Below are 18,607 nucleotides of genomic sequence, written 5' to 3'. Positions count from 1 at the left end.
CCTCTTCATTTCCTTTTTACACATCCTATTCATTTCCTTTTTACACAACCTCTTCATTTCCTTTTTACACATCCTCTTCATTTCCTTTTTACACATATCCTCTTCATTTCCTTTTTACACATATCCTCTTCATTTCCTTTTTACACATATCCTCTTCATTTCCTTTTTACACATCCTCTTCATTTCCTTTTTACACATCCTCTTCATTTCCTTTTTACACATCCTCTTCATTTCCTTTTTACACATCCTCTTCATTTCCTTTTTACACATATCCTCTTCATTTCCTTTTTACACATATCCTCTTCATTTCCTTTTTACACAACCTCTTCATTTCCTTTTTACACAACCTCTTCATTTCCTTTTTACACATATCCTCTTCATTTCCTTTTTACACATCCTCTTCATTTCCTTTTTACACAACCTCTTCATTTCCTTTTTACACATATCCTCTTCGTTTCCTTTTTACACCTCCTCTTCGTTTCCTTTTTACACAACCTCTTCGTTTCCTTTTTACACAACCTCTTCATTTCCTTGTTACACAACCTCTTCATTTCCTTTTTACACAACCTCTTCATTTCCTTTTTACACATCCTCTTCATTTCCTTTTTACACATATCCTCTTCATTTCCTTTTTACACATATCCTCTTCATTTTTTTTACACAACCTCTTCATTTCCTTTTTACACATCCTCTTCATTTCCTTTTTACACATCCTCTTCATTTCCTTTTTACACATCCTCTTCATTTCCTTTTTACACATCCTCTTCATTTCCTTTTTACACATATCCTCTTCATTTCCTTTTTACACATATCCTCTTCATTTCCTTTTTACACAACCTCTTCATTTCCTTTTTACACATATCCTCTTCATTTCCTTTTTACACAACCTCTTCATTTCCTTTTTACACATATCCTCTTCATTTCCTTTTTACACATCCTCTTCATTTCCTTTTTACACATCCTCTTCATTTCCTTTTTTCACATCCTCTTCATTTCCTTTTTTCACATCCTCTTCATTTCCTTTTTTCACATCCTCTTCATTTCTTTTTTACACAACCTCTTCTTTTCCTTTTTTTCACATCCTCTTCTTTTCTTTTTTACACATTCTCTTCTTTTCTTTTTTACACCTCTTCTTTTCTTTTTTACACAAACTCTTCATTTCATTTTTTACACATCCTCTTCTTTTCCTTTTTTTTCACATCCTCTTTTCCTTTTTTTTCACATCCTCTTCATTTCTTTTTTACACAACCTCTTCATTTCCTTTTTTTCACATCCTCTTCATTTCTTTTTTACACATCCTCTTCATTTCCTTTTTTTCACATATCCTCTTCATTTCCTTTTTACACATCCTCTTCATTTCTTTTTTTCACATCCTCTTCTTTTCCTTTTTACACAACCTCTTCATTTCTTTTTTACACAACCTCTTCATTTCTTTTTTTACACATCCTCTTCTTTTCTGTTTTACACATCCTCTTCATTTCCTTTTTACACATATCCTCTTCATTTCCTTTTTACACAACCTCTTCATTTCCTTTTTACACATATCCTCTTCATTTCCTTTTTACACAACCTCTTCATTTCCTTTTTACACATATCCTCGTCATTTCCTTTTTACACATCCTCTTCATTTCCTTTTTACACATCCTCTTCATTTCCTTTTTACACATATCCTCTTCATTTCCTTTTTACACATATCCTCTTCATTTCCTTTTTACACATATCCTCTTCATTTTTTTTACACAACCTCTTCATTTCCTTTTTACACATCCTCTTCATTTCCTTTTTACACATCCTCTTCATTTCCTTTTTACACATCCTCTTCATTTCCTTTTTACACATCCTCTTCATTTCCTTTTTACACATCCTCTTCATTTCCTTTTTACACATCCTCTTCATTTCCTTTTTACACATCCTCTTCATTTCCTTTTTACACATCCTCTTCATTTCCTTTTTACACATATCCTCTTCATTTCCTTTTTACACATATCCTCTTCATTTCCTTTTTACACAACCTCTTCATTTCCTTTTTACACATATCCTCTTCATTTCCTTTTTACACAACCTCTTCATTTCCTTTTTACACATATCCTCTTCATTTCCTTTTTACACATCCTCTTCATTTCCTTTTTACACATCCTCTTCATTTCCTTTTTACACATCCTCTTCATTTCCTTTTTACACAACCTCTTCATTTCTTTTTTTACACATCCTCTTCATTTCTTTTTTACACATATCCTCTTCATTTCCTTTTTACACATCCTCTTTATTTCTTTTTTACACAACCTCTTCATTTCCTTTTTTTCACATCCTCTTCATTTCTTTTTTACACATCCTCTTCATTTCCTTTTTACACAACCTCTTCATTTCCTTTTTACACAACCTCTTCATTTCTTTTTTACACATCCTCTTCATTTCCTTTTTTTCACATCCTCTTCATTTCCTTTTTTCACATCCTCTTCATTTCCTTTTTTCACATCCTCTTCATTTCCTTTTTTCACATCCTCTTCATTTCTTTTTTACACAACCTCTTCTTTTCCTTTTTTTCACATCCTCTTCATTTCTTTTTTACACAACCTCTTCATTTCCTTTTTTTCACATCCTCTTCATTTCTTTTTTACACATCCTCTTCATTTTTTTTTACACATCCTCTTCATTTCTTTTTTACACATCCTCTTCATTTCTTTTTTACACATCCTCTTCATTTCTTTTTTACACATCCTCTTGATTTCTTTTTTACACATCCTCTTCATTTCTTTTTTACACATCCTCTTAATTTCTTTTTTACACATCCTCTTCATTTCCTTTTTTCACATCCTCTTCATTTCTTTTTTTCACATCCTCTTCTTTTCCTTTTTACACAACCTCTTCATTTCTTTTTTTACACATCCTCTTAATTTCTTTTTTACACAACCTCTTCATTTCGTTTTTTACACATCCTCTTCTTTTCTTTTTTACACATCCTCTTTTCTTTTTTACACATCCTCTTTTCTTTTTTACACATCCTCTTCTTTTCTTTTTTACACATTCTCTTCTTTTCTTTTTTACACAACCTCTTCTTTTCTTTTTTACACAACCTCTTCTTTTCTTTTTTACACAACCTCTTCATTTCATTTTTTACACATCCTCTTTTCCTGTTTTTTCACATCCTCTTCATTTCTTTTTTACACAACCTCTTCATTTCTTTTTTACACAACCTCTTCATTTCCTTTTTTTCACATCCTCTTCATTTCTTTTTTACACATCCTCTTCATTTCCTTTTTTTCACATCCTCTTCATTTCCTTTTTTCACATCCTCTTCATTTCTTTTTTTCACATCCTCTTCTTTTCCTTTTTACACAACCTCTTCATTTCTTTTTTACACAACCTCTTCATTTCTTTTTTTACACATCCTCTTCTTTTCTGTTTTACACATCCTCTTCATTTCCTTTTTACACAACCTCTTCATTTCTTTTTTACACAACCTCTTCATTTCTTTTTTACACAACCTCTTCATTTCCTTTTTTTTCACATCCTCTTCATTTCCTTTTTTTCACACAGCCTTCTTTGTTTCCTATTTTTTTTTTTTTACAATCTAGTTCATTTTCTTTTAGATTTATTCTTTGTGTTGCTCAAAGTTTTAGTTAAATTGAAAATTCTTTTCAGTTATCAAGAAAATGTAATTAATGACATCTACCAAATTTCCATAATCATATTTGTTTGTAAGGTACAGTTTAAGCTAAATCAAAGGGTGATAACCAGTTCTGAAAGATTTTCACCAAGGAACCAGAAAACAGCTTGCTTTATCGGTGAACATCAAAAGCAAAGCATCCTTACATGCAAAGACTGCAATAATAAATACAATTGATGAGTGATAATTTTTTTTAAATATTAAAAAAAAATTTTTTTAAATATTAAATTTTTTTTTAAATATTAAGACAAAATTTTTATTCAAATTACTCATAAGCATCACCTCCAGAGATACACATGCAGACTACTAAAATGGTCACCATACGAACAGTTGTACCTTAGAGAAAGTGAATAAATCGATTTCAAACCCATTTCATAACTCATTAAAAGGAAGATGACTTGCACTGAGCAGCATTATTTATGTTGTATGGTGATGAGGACTTCTACAGTATAATACACATGCAACCACTTGACAATTAAAAAACCATGTGCAGACGAAACTTCAGCAAACTTATTGGTTGCAATTAAGTTTTCAACCAACTGGAAATTTTTGAATATCAAATATTTGTTCCAATGATCAAAACAAAGGACAGATGTTACTAATGACTTAAATCATAAATTAAAGCAATTTGACGCCATGTGTAATACTAATATCAACTAGCAGATTAAATCACAAATTACTGCAAGTTGCAAATTTAACAAAATTCAATAAAAAGGCACTTATCAACCCCAACTTAACCCTAAACAACTACTGCAGTTCCACAGAACATTATAGCTCATGATATCAGAGTCACAACAGCTGATGGACCCAGCAAACACAATCAACCACAAAGAAATCAACCAAGACAATTGTGGCACATGGTCAACAGAGCTGTCTAATATAAAACCATCGCTGCAACATGTACACAAAATAGAATCACTTTGCCTCTATCTGCCGCTCTCAACCTATACGTAGGCAACCATCATCTACACTAGTGTCAACCGCTTAGTTACAAGTCTCGGCAAAATACAGCTGAATACCCAACCGGAGAGTCCACATCTTAAAGATGACAGGGAGTTGGATGGTGAAACTGAATACATGTTTAAGGACACTGGTAGAAACAAGGTGCTACCGTACCATATCTTGATATTGCTGTTGAAGCGACTGGCCAACTCAGTTAATATTCTTTCCAGAACAGGTTTAGAAAAATTAACCTCAAATCCCACACTAGAAAAATCTCAGAACATATCGACCTATGGCAATGACAAGCCCATAAAGTTTCAGACCACCCTTCAAACTAAAGATAGTATGTGATGTGCCACAATATATGAGATAGGTGAAGGAAACCTTTTTTTAAACTGAGAAAAAAAAACTTGTTGGCCAGAAACATACAATCAATGTTATTAACTATTCGTGAGATGACTTCCCACTTGCAATCGAAGCAGAACACATGAATCTCTTTGATGACCGCCAACAAATTAAACTGCACATCAAAGACATTACACCTATTTCCCAACCTACGTGTACCATTCCACATACAAAAACACATTCAACAAATCATAAAGGATCAGGAGTTAGCAATGATTAAGTAGATAGATTACATTGGTTTTCCAAACTGTTGTCGTATCAAAAGGTACAAGTCTGCATAAAAACATGGGTGCAACGCCATAAAAAGAGAATGTCATCAACAAATTCAAAACCATGTTTTAAGAGAGATGTTTAGTAAATCAGTCCTTAACCAAAACCAACTAGAATTGAGAAATCATGATACATAATTTTTTAAATGCATCTCGGCTTGTGACATTTCTTTGGAATCAGCATGGCAAGCAAAATATTTAAATAGACAACATGGCAAACTCTTACAGGTATCAAAGGTCACCATCAGCAATGACATGCCTTGCTTTGAAACATCCAACCACAAATTGCTAACAGCAATTTTTGAAAATATCAAACAACTGTAAGCATAAATTGACTCTTCCTACTGGCCAGGTCATGACAACCTTGCTGACTAATTACGTCATTAATCACTGGACCTATCACATAGTGGCAGAGAATAGGAAATTGCCAAGAAGTATCTGTATGTTAACTTCCAAATCAATGACAGCAGATGGTGTTACCATAGAAACAGCATTTAATTCTTAAGCATTACAAACATGCTGTCTTTTTATTTTTTATTGTTTTTGTCTTATTTTTCTGTTTTCTTTTGTCTGCAATCGAATTTAGCTTCCCCCCCCCCAAAAAAAAGAAAACGGGAAAAATCATGACAGATTAATTTTCTATTTTCCAACTGACTTGTCACTGCAAAAGTCCTGTGCTAACCAATACCCTAACTCCATCTTTTGAATCCTAATGTATATAAACAACTATGATGTTTCCTGCGATCTTTTTGAGATGAGGATTGGTTATTTGTATTATTTGGATTCTTCGGAGTATTACTATGGCCTTTTTTCATTGGACAATTACTTAAGACCTCTATCTTGTCATGGCTGATGAAACAAGAGCATGCTACCCCCGTGAAGTAAATAAAAAGTTCCACTCGAAATTCCGTCCAAATTCCTGAGTTCAACAGAAACATTTCAGAGTTCAACAAGATACACCTGAAGAAGGTTGGAGGTTATATCGACAGAAAAGTGAAAATCACACTCAAGATGAGGGCAGTATTCTGATGAATCCAAATAATATGATTAACAACTGAGTAGAGGATTTTTCAATTAATTTATATAAAAAAAAGAAAAAAAGCTGCTAATAATGATTGCGAAAAATACATTTCTGAATTTAATGAAACAAGAATTTATCTTTAAACGTTAAAGGGCAGAAGAACTTTATTTAAGTAATATACTTAATATTTACAATTTCGTATATACTATATGTCCATATTGTTATTTTATATCAAATCAATTGTACTGGATCTTCGATAGCTTATACCTTACTTCCAGTTATACCTGCATTGAAATGTACTTTAATCATAGTTATATCGCAACTTCATACTATACTGAATAGATGCATAATTTCCCCTGTATTGACTGAAAATATTCAGAGTTCGTGCATCAAATTTTATCTTAATTCCTAATATCACTTTGAATTGTACTTCAACATTTCATCCTTTTCTTAATCGAACAATATTTTAACCATATATTTTATTCCTCTCTTAAATCAACCAGTTGTAAATCTAGATGCTCCCATTGCATGCGTTTTTACCTACCCCCTTTTCCATTAACTACTTTGAAAAACGTAACTTTTCAGTTTGGGTAATCACTCCAGAATGCGCAAGATTTTTTATTTTAAGTATGATACGTAATATCTTGCTTCTGTATTTGAATTCTGGATAGAAAACGGCAGAAAGAAGAAAGTATGCTATCATATTATCTTAGCAACCTTGCAAAGGCGTAAATAAACCTGGTGTAAAGTTATTGCATATTCAACTAAACTTGTTATCTGCTCTTAATTACTGATATTTCTTCTCTCCTTGGAAATCATAAATTGTTATTCCTTAAGTGTATGCCTAAACATAACGTCTATACATATATGGTTACTTATGTATGATACTAAAATAAACTGGCACAAATTCTTTTCTGAATTTAGAGTTAAAAGGACTAGTTACTTTGCCTCCATGATGACTGTGTCTTTTTTGCATTATAAACATTATTCCAAAATTTTTAATACTCCTAAACTCTACTTAAACCCTGTATATCCTAATGTATATCAATACTGTATTCTTGTAAGTTACATCATCTCTCCTGTTCAAACAGGACCACTAAGCAATTGCTCTTTTCCCGAAGCTGATATAAAATCACATACTTTGCACGTACATTGGGAGAGGAGTTTAGCGTCCTAAACTTTAGAAATCTATAGATTTTTAAGAACCAAAGAATTCTAAACATCTATAGATTTCTACTGCTAAAGCATGCTTAACTTATATTTATATTCTATAAGTGATCCATAAAATAAATACCTATTAGCCATAGTTTGTACTTAACTTTAAAATGATCTTTCCTATTTTATTATTTTTGCAAGTTATGTCAAACCATCACATCCAAATCGACAAAAATGTTTACAATAACATGTTAAACCATCATAGAAAAGTTTGTTTAAAAGAAGCAAAAGTTGCAAATAAGCAAAGTACAATGAATATTCAGGGACAGACATTCCAGGAACAAGTGGCAGCAACTATGAGCCTCTAACGAAACCCCAAACTACTATAGAATCAATATTGGTCAAGAAGAAAGATCACAGGTCACAAGAATCCATTATCTGATAAAAGAAATGATGTTGATATTAAACCATATTCTGTAACATCCTACATTGGATTTAATAGGCTTGTTGCAAAACTTTGTTCAAATTACAGCATTCCATCAAAAACGTACTTTACTGCTGGAATAGATACATTGAGAGCATTGCCAAGGCTGCTGTGGAGAAGGTGGGCTCTCTCCACCGTGCTAGAAAACTACTTACGCCTGAAAGGATCCTGTACCTCAATATGGCCACCATTCGCCCATGTATGGAGTACTGTTGTCACATTTGGGCTGGTGTATCTGCTGCTTGACAGGGTTTAAAAGAGAGTAGCCAACCTGATAGGTACTGAACTGTTATCTAGGCTTTAGCCTCTGTCCCATCAACAAAATGTTGCATCCCTTTGCCTGTTTTACAAGTACTTTAATGGTGAATGCTCTGATGAACTACAAGCACTTGTACTCCCTCGATGTGAATACTCCTGACAAACCCGACAAGCAGCTAAATCCCACCCCTTCACAGTAGAGATCCCTAGATGTAAGAAAGCCTTCTACTCCAATAGTTTCTTCCCCAGAACTGCTAGACTTTGGAACTCCTTCCTGGATTCTGCTTTCCCAACTGTACTGATATGCAGAAGTTCAAGTGTAATCTGAACAGACATCTTGCTGCTCATCTCCCCTCATAATACCCTTGCAATTTATTTCCCTAATAGTAGCCCCCTACTTCAAAGTGGCACTGTGCCTTGTTTGGGGTGAAAACTGAATAAAACATAAATAATTTTCAATATATTTACAAAAGTAAAACAAAAATTCAACTGTTTCTTGCTGAAATTAACAGCATTTCATGAACTACAGACATCTGGACAGCTACAACAGATAATGCTCCCTTTCTGAGTTTGGCAGGTCATTGATTTTCGAATGACTTTGTACAGTGCAGAGCTGTGCTTAGTGGTTCCATTCCCTGGTGCACACACACGTGCAATAATAAGTGAAGAATTGCACAATGTTCTGGATGAGTATAAAACCATCAATAAAATTTTCTTAGTCTTGCAGGATTCAGGAGCAAATATGGTTGCTAATGTCAGAGAATGTGATTTAGAATAACTATCATACATTGTAACTCAGGCTCTGAAGATAACCATTACATCATTTAACAGAAATACAGTTTCTCACTTTAAACGCTTTCTAAATTTCTGAAATACAACATCAGTTTAATTTGGAAAAACAAAGATGTAATCACATGGTAGAATTCAGCATATTATATGCTGAAAATAAATTAAAAACAATGAAAAGCTCTTGTACTGTGTGCTGTTAAGATGCCTAGCTTAACAACTTACCAATAGGGACTTGTTTGAAAAAATATCCAGTTCCTGAGTCCATTTGAAGAAATCACCAAAGAAGCAAGTCACAGAACATCAACCATATCAATATACCTATAAATTTGAGGTTATTTCTGTCAAAAGCTGTCCAATCTAATCCTAGTATTTCTGACTTTAGTGGAATCCTTATCATTGTTGAACAATTCAGGTTATCAATCGAAACAAGATTTTCATCCCATTTAAATGCTAAAAACTTGTGTATATGTCTACTTTCCTAGACCCATGATTTAAATATTAATTTTAAAAAATTGGCATAGAAAACATTTTTAGAATTAGATTCTACATTTACTTTTCACTGATGCTAATGAAGCAGAATCAGCAGTGTAAATTACAAAATGGTAACTTTGAAACCAACTCACAAAAAAGTAACGAGTAAAAATGTCACAAAAGATGGTTTCATCACTCTTTGTATAAAGATAATAGGAAGTAAAAGTACAATTATTTCTAATTCAATTTCGCCCTTCATTTTTGAGGTGTGAAAAGTAAACATTGCATCATTTATAAGAGCGAAATTGCATTAATGGACAATTTTTAAAGTATCAAATAAAACTGAATTAAATGAGAATAAATATGAACATTCAATATAATTCTATACATAATGATTATTATACCTATTTTTTTTAACAATTCCAGCTGCAACTTACTTCATTATAAGTCGATGAAAATGCTGATATGTTCAAGTTCGGTGGCGGAAATAAAGTACCAAATGTCATAAATACATACTAATTTAAAAAATCATATATCACAAAAACTATTAAAAGATCTGGAATTTTGCATGTCTAATCAATACATATTGTAGAATGCTATATCTAAATGTCAGCTCTTTACACCATGTACTTCTTAAATATTATCCACAAGAAAATGCAATAATTTTATGTATTGTGTTTCACTTTATTTATCATGGTGATGTAATTAAGTAAACGTACATGTTCAACATCAATTTAATTTTAATAAAAGAACTGCATGTTATCAACAATAGAGTTCTTCATACAATTGGTATTTCTTTGCGATTCTGTTGAATTCTTCACTTGGCACTGATCACATTTGTCTATTTGAAATGGTTCCCTCAACCCTTCCCCAGTCAAACACATATAGAGAAAAAACAACTTCAGTTCTTCAATGCTTGTGGCACAAATCACTTGTTTTGTATTGTTTATTATTAGGTTTTTGGTTTCTTTATCTTCTGGTTTTTAGAGTAAATGTTTTTACAAGTAAATCTGATCAAAAACTACATTTTCCAGAGGCTAAGGAATAATGAAAAAAGAAATAAGCTGGGGGTCAAGCAAATCTTTGCATATAGCTTTAAAAGTTTAGCTAAGATTTTGGTTGTGTAAGAGTAAGCTAATGGTGGAAGATTGATAGGTGGTCACTCGGTAATTTCATAGTAGATTTGAAATGGACAATGGTCATCTATTCTTTTGTCTGATGATGAAATAAAGATGCTATTATCAAACAGTAGGATGCTGCTTTGGTTATTTTACATGAATTTTTCGGTCAAGGATAAGTGCAACAAAATTATCTATAGGGTGGTAAAGAAACTGATAATACATGATTTATGAAAAGTAGGTTATACAAATATAAAAAATAGAATGTTTTTGAATATTTTTTAAATTCAAAGCTAGGTTTGTTTTGACAGGTTGTGATTTGAATGAATTTACCTCTTCAAACTACTGTTTTCATCTACAATCTTATTTTCAGAACGTTTCAGCTGATGTAACCTCCAAACTCTTTCAGGTGTATCTTGTCAAACTTGGGTATATGTACAGAATTTCTAACAAAAGCTATTTAATTCACAGGGTAGCTTGCTCTCATTCCATCAGCCATGACCAAGTAAAAGTCTTATTTCGTAATTGTATTCTCAGTATTGCTCGTACTGAGAATTGAACCTTCAAACTCTAGAAGATGTCGCTTAGAAGTGATTATTACGTTAACACTTTATCTGTTACACCACAAGTTCTTATGAGTTGTTAGAATAACATTCAAATCCAAATTATTAATCTTCATCTAAAAAATTGTGAACATAAAGTTGTGATTTATGAAAAACAAAAATCTTTTTTGTTTACGAAAGAAAGCATTTTTGCATAATGTGGCATTCTCAAAGCTCAAAGCTGCATCACACATAACCGGAAGAAGCAACAATCATTCGATGAACATAAACTTTTTGTACGTGATGCCCATAAAGATCTTAGAGGCACAACATTATATAAAGATCTACTTACGTGTGTGCATATATTTTTTAGTTAAAATCATTTTTCTGTCTTATTTTGAGCATAAATTTAAATTGTTTAAATTTAAAAAAAGAATTTGAAACAATACTTACGTTCCACGTTCGATAATTTCTCCCTCTTTTAAGACCAAGATTTGATGTGCGTGAATTATCGTAGAAAGTCTGTGTGCCACAATGATAGTTGTGCGATTCTCGCAGACCTTAGCTAAGGAGGCCTGAATGTTCCGCTCTGTTTTTGTATCGAGAGCTGATGTTGCCTCATCCAGTAATACAATGGCTGGGGCTTTGAGTAAAGTCCGTGCAATTGCCACTCTCTGTTTCTCTCCCCCACTCAGCTTCAGACCTCGTTCACCGACCAGCGTGTCATAGCCATTTGGAAATGATAAAATCCGTTCATGAATATCAGCTGCAGCTGCAGCATTGCGGATCTCTGACTCTTCGGATTCATAGCGTCCATAACGGATGTTATAGCTGGCAAAGTAAAAAGAAAAAAAAACAGTTCAAATCATGAATATTCTTAACTTATAGAAGGTAAAATGGTGAAAACGTGAGACCGGTACAATTTGAAACCTGTTTGTGATGTTATTTTTATTTGTTATGCTGCACAGTTACGATCGATGTTTGTCATGTTATTTTTATTTGTTATGCTGCACAGTTACGATCGATGTTTGTGATGTTATTTTTATTTGTTATGCTGCACAGTTACGATCGATGTTTGTGATGTTATTTTTATTTGTTATGCTGCACAGTTACGATCGATGTTTGTGATGTTATTTTTATTTGTTATGCTGCACAGTTACGATCGATGTTTGTGATGTTATTTTTATTTGTTATGCTGCACAGTTACGATCGATGTTTGTGATGTTATTTTTATTTGTTATGCTGCACAGTTACGATCGATGTTTGTCATGTTATTTTTATTTGTTATGCTGCACAGTTACGATCGATGTTTGTGATGTTATTTTTATTTGTTATGCTGCACAGTTACGATCGATGTTTGTGATGTTATTTTTATTTGTTATGCTGCACAGTTACGATCGATGTTTGTGATGTTATTTTTATTTGTTATGCTGCACAGTTACGATCGATGTTTGTGATGTTATTTTTATTTGTTATGCTGCACAGTTACGATCGATGTTTGTGATGTTATTTTTATTTGTTATGCTGCACAGTTACGATCGATGTTTGTGATGTTATTTTTATTTGTTATGCTGCACAGTTACGATCGATGTTTGTCATGTTATTTTTATTTGTTATGCTGCACAGTTACGATCGATGTTTGTCATGTTATTTTTATTTGTTATGCTGCACAGTTACGATCGATGTTTGTGATGTTATTTTTATTTGTTATGCTGCACAGTTACGATCGATGTTTGTGATGTTATTTTTATTTGTTATGCTGCACAGTTACGATCGATGTAAGTATTTTTTTTTTTTTAAGTATTTTTTTTTTTAAGTATTTTTTTTTAAAGTATTTTTTTTTAAAGTATTTTTTTTTAAAGCATTTTTTTTTAAGTATTTTTTTTTTTTTAAGTATTTTTTTTTTTTTTAAGTATTTTTTTTTTTTTTAAGTATTTTTTTTTTCTCATGGAATTCATCTTTATTCATTTTTTTTTTTTCAAACAGCTTTTTATTTCTTTTTCAAAGACAAGCATATAATTGTAGCAAAAAATTTATTTTTTAAATGTTATAAATATCACCAAATTAATTAAATCTATGAAGATTGAATTGATACCCCCCCCCATCCCAGTTCCAACTGACTTGGCCGACAGTGTGGAAACGTATAAATCTTTCTGTAAAGAAATGCGTCGATTTTTTAAGATCTTTAAGTGTTTCTCCTACCTTTCCTGGAATTTAATTAAGTGGAAATTATCTTCAATTTTTCTAGAGGGGACTCAAAACTATGTGCAAGTGGGGAATTTAATTAAGTGGAAATTATCTTCAATTTTTCTAGAGGAGACTCAAAACTATGTGCAAGTGGGGGATTTAGAAACAACTGACATAATACCCAGATGTGGAATTACCTCTCCAGGTGAGATGGATCTATAGATATAGTCGGATCATCTATCTAGGAGAAAGAAAACGGATGCAAAACCTGTTTACTGATTTCAAATATTTTGGCACTAAATCACTGGTCGATAAACTTTTTAGAGCTGGAGATTAACAAAATATACAGTTTGCAAACCTACAATTGCTTAAGTAGTACATAGGTTCTTGTCGATAGCCCAGCTTTGCAGTTCTCCTTTGTTAGCCAAGTACGGAGATAATTCACAGGAGGCTCAAAAACACCCAGTGCTACATTTGTTTCCTAACTCAGACAATGAATCTCGTTCTGTACCTCTCTATTTCTTTATCTGGGCAACTTGGGAACAAATTTTTCCATCACTTAGTTTTACAAAACCGAGTTACTCTTGTACAGGTTTGACAGTTTGGCTGTTTCCAATTGGTAGTACATGAACCGTAACACTAGAACGTAGTGTCAGCAGTAGCTGCTCCACCAACAGCTGTATTATACTGAGGTGCTGTACAGGGTGGAACAATAAAATTGTCACCCAAGAAAAGATAGCATGACTTCAATTTCTGTTTGAAGAAAACCGGCTTTTTTTTTTTTTTCAGATCATCTACTAGTTGGCCAGTTGTGTAAAAATTCCAAGAACAATAGGAGCCTTCTATCATGCGTGAAAGTGACAGAATTTTCAACAAGCAAGATTGGAGATATGCTGCTGTACAACTTTTGCTCTCTACCGATCCAAGTTATAATGACATGACCATTGCCAGCACCCTCAAAATGGAAATCCGGATGGTTCAACACTTAAGGGCACAGCTCGACAAACTTTCTGGCCACGGTTATAGTCTTTGGTGTGTTTTCAAGTGAGGGCCACATCATGCCACCTCACATCTTCGAAGTCAGCTTGAAAGTCAACACCAAAGTGTACATGGATGTGCTGAAAAAACCCGATGCATTGGTCTCCTGGTGCAATCAGTAGCTGCTGGCAGACTGGTTGTGACAGCAGGACTGTGCTGGCTCACAAGTACAAAGGCTCGGCCTCAGAAGAAGTGCTACGGCTTTGTACCCTTCTCTCCCAACCTGAACCTGTTGGACTACTTTGTTTGGTCATATGTCGAGAACATCAACATGACCTCCTACAACACCAAAGCCAGCACAATTGGCACCATCCCCCAAGTATTTGCTGAGCTGAGCTCCCGTTGGCACTTGTGGAAAAGGCATGCTCCCAGTTCCAGGCCCATATCAAGCGATGATTGTAGCTGAAGGCGGATACAGTGAATAGATGTCAGTTCTATTACAAAATCAAGTCACGTGACTTTTTTTTTCTTTTAAATAAAGCTATGCTGTTGTTTTCTAAAGCGATAATTTTATCGTTCCACCCTGTAGTATTACGTCGCGCATGTTAAAGGAATCCTACATTTATCTTTGCTTTCCCGGAGCCCGAAACCCATAGAAGAAAACTCAGTTAATAGTCTACTTGTACTGGCATCAAATGAACACCAACTTCACCCAACCCATTCCATCTGAAATAAACTGAAACCAGACGTCCACCTAAACGCAAGCAATCACCTCCTCCCTTGAGGCTCACATTCAGAAATATCTGAAGGTTTAAAACTACCCTTGATTAAACTGAATATCCTAGCACTCCTCTAATTGCTTTGACATGGCTTGATATCTTGCATTATAGTGTATTCACTCAGATAAACTTTTGTACAGACTGAGTCTATATTCGTAACATCCTCCCAGATGACTAGAGAATACAGTCTAGAATCAAATGATCAGGCCTACACGTGTTGTACAATAAGTTTGCAACACTGAGTTAGTTACTTATATTTCCTCTATCATTCTTCTTTTGGGCCAGGACTGAATCCTGAACAACTATGTCTCTGATAGTGTTGATGCAGTGCTCTCTTTGGATCTGAAAAGTCAAATATATGTAATTGGTGATTTAAATGTCTATCACGGTAGTTGACTTGATTTCTTGAACTATACAGAACAGATACAGCTGATGTCTGCATGCATAATTTCTCTATAGGGCATTCTCTTTCGCAAACCGTCACTTTCCTGAACCGCCTTCCACACTGAGGATCAGTAAGCATCATTTCTTGATCTATTTTGACTACACTGTTCACGGATTATGTGACAAATGTATATAAGTGACTCAGAAATGCTGATCACCTTGTGATTAATCGTTAATATCATGCTCGGCTTTCAACCCCAGCTGAAAATCTGTTACTCAAAGTGGTGATACTATGAATAGACATCAGAGATGTTGCATTAAGTAGAACACAAATGAGATAACTACAAACAGGCATAGTGTTGTGGTGTTAGTATTTGAATAATTGACAAAGAAGACACAGTAAAAGTTAAATATGTAGTAATGAAAATACATGAAAAGGTAATTGGCTCACTGTTGGACTAGTGGTGACGACCATACTTTCTGCATGTGCCTTTGACTGACTTAGTAAACCAGTCTTTGTTAACCGGTAATTACATCATGGAATAGTTCATTATTCCAAGCAGTAAGGGTGCATCCCCAACACATAGAAACACATGTCTCCTCCTCTCCATACAAAAATTTTATAGCAAGTCATATTCACGCCCAATGATTCACTGCCACCGATGAAACTGCCATAAATCAAATACAACTAGACAAAAATAGCATTGAAAATTAATAAACTCAGCTAAGAGTAGGTATATTGAGATAATCAGAAAATGCATTGAGTTGCAGAAACTAGAAACTTGCAATTTCTGGAAAGTTTATAATAGTGCCTATTTACTATGCCTCCCCACGGGACAGAGTTAGACACCAGGGTCGTTTTTTAACGTGGAGAAAAGGTACAAAAATAAAAATTGTCTCAGTCGTGAAGGATTTATCCTCCACCGAAAGAGAACAAGAAATAGAAGTGCAGCATCTGAAGAACAGATGGTATTTATTTGCTCCCCCACCGAGCAAATTAGGCACAAGGGCGATTTTTAATGTGAGGAGTGAAGGGAGGGGGAAGGGAAAAAGGGGACCAGCTCCCGAGAGGTGGGAAATGGGAGCTGGTTAAAGGTCAGGCATGTGGGGTTGCCCCCACATCTGGTCTTTGCTAGTCATAGCTAGTCATAGCTTGCAGTATCTGCCGGAACAGATGGTATTTATTTGCTCCCCCACTGAGCAAATTAGGCACAAGGCCAATTTTTTATTGTGAGGAGTGAAGGGAGGGGGAAGGGAAAAAGGGGACCAGCTCCCGAGAAGTGGGAAATGGGAGCTGGTTAAAGGTCAGGCATGTGGGGTTGCCCCCACATCTGGTTTTTGCTTGCAGTATCTGCCAGAACAGATACTACACTTTGATCTTGCCCCGAAGGCCAAGAAAGTTTAAATATTTAAATATTTATTTAAGAAGAAAAATCACAAATTTTACAGAATTTTAGGGTTAACTAATTCTTTTTAAATGTGGCATGAGGCCAGAAAGGGTGTGGGGGGGAAGATGGGTGTCGGGGGTCGTCCACTTGTCTATTCCCTATCACTAGTTGCAATCACCACAATACCGCATTCACTCTAGGAGTTGGATCTACTTAAAGCCCCAGATGACAATATGTACAATTTTTTTTTTTTTTTTTTTTTTTTTTGACTTTATATTTACAATGAAATAATGACAAAATGGAAATTGTGATGTGTATGATATATGCGGATGAAATTGTGATGTGTATGATATATGCGGATGATGGGCGGGGATAATGAGAGCCTTAAAAACACCCCAAAATAAAGAAAAATAACAGTAATAAAAAATAAATGAACCAAATAAAACGTTAGACGGTGAATGTGTTAGTACTGACCCACCCTTACCTATTTGATTTTGAAATGCTTCCTGTTTTCCGGTATCGGCCGAAAACAAGGGAGCACAATAGTGAATAACCAGTATGATGCTTGTAAAACAACCAACAAAGCTGAACAACCTTGAACTCCACCTTAGACTTCGCAAACCACTTACACCCAAATTACCTGCTGTGGACAAAAGCTACACTTGATGACTTAATCATCATCCCTTCCCATGTTCAGAATGTCATAAAAAACTTTGGCACCTTTAAAGGATGTGGACCTGATCTGATCCCTGTTAATAAAGAAATGTTCTGCTGAGCTGGGCCTTGTATCTGCATCAAACTATAACAAATGCCTTGCTAAATTTTGTTGTCGTATCAGGTGATACCAGTGTTCAAGAATTGTAGTGAAAGAACTGACCCGCAAAATTATTAACCTATTAGTCTCTTTCCACTCTTCACCAAAGTCTCTGAATCATAAATCAACCTTTCTAACCAACAGTATGGATTGAAGTCTGTTTTACTGAGAATATCCTGGTGATCATCTCTGGATGCACATGCCATAAACTGGACAAGGCAGGTGAAACTAGTGCAGTACTGCATATCCAAAGCCTTTAACAAGGTTTGGTATGAAAGTCTTCATGAAAATTAGATATGAATGGATGAATATTTAATATACTCAGATCCTTTTTAGCCAAGATTGTCCTCGATGGCCATACATCTAAACATGACATTAATGTGGGTGTGCCTGAGGGGGGGGTCGATCTTTATTATTCCTTGTATCTATCAATAATGTTGATACAGTTGTGTTTGAAATGGCGATATTAGATAATCAGACCACGTTCTATTGTTGACATCCGGACAAAAGGAATGCACACATATTCAAGGCAATGGCTGAAGATGGCCTCCAATTATAATGGAACAGAGGACATAAATGGGTGCTAATATTTAATACTACTAAAACAACCACAGACTGCCATAGCACCATACCCCAGACTTCAACATTTAAACTACAAAGTTAACATAAAGTGAAACAAATATATAGAAGACAATGCCAAAGCTGCTGCATGGGAGATGGCTCTCTCTACCAGGCTAGAAAACTTCTCAAATCAGCCAATATGCTATATTACAAAGCCACCATTTGCACTGTACATATTTTTGTCACATTTTGGTTGATGCATCAGTCGCTAATCTATCCCTTTTAGAAAGAACTTTAAAAAATTTTTTTTAAATGTCCTAAATCCCCGTCTCATAAGCACTTCAATAGAATGTGCTCTGATGAACTAGTGTCTTCTCAATCTAAATACTTCCCAA

The 18,607-nt window shown here is 34.3% G+C and overlaps 1 protein-coding gene across 1 annotated transcript in view; it reads right to left on the bottom strand.

The window, feature by feature from the left end:
* The window catches only part of LOC145263665 (ATP-binding cassette sub-family B member 6-like), a 240,895-nt gene that overhangs the window by 6,488 nt on the left and 215,800 nt on the right, over positions 1-18,607 (bottom strand). The window contains exon 17 of the mRNA XM_080120537.1: positions 11,575-11,952. Within this exon, the coding sequence (XP_079976663.1) occupies positions 11,575-11,952 (378 nt within the window). The remainder of the gene's footprint in view (positions 1-11,574; positions 11,953-18,607) is intronic.

The sequence above is a fragment of the Euprymna scolopes genome, chromosome 39 (assembly GCF_053919585.1).
Source record: "Euprymna scolopes isolate OS-2025 chromosome 39, ASM5391958v1, whole genome shotgun sequence".
Classification (NCBI taxonomy): Eukaryota; Metazoa; Mollusca; class Cephalopoda; order Sepiida; family Sepiolidae; genus Euprymna; species Euprymna scolopes.
This window is presented reverse-complemented; position numbering and strand designations above follow the sequence as displayed.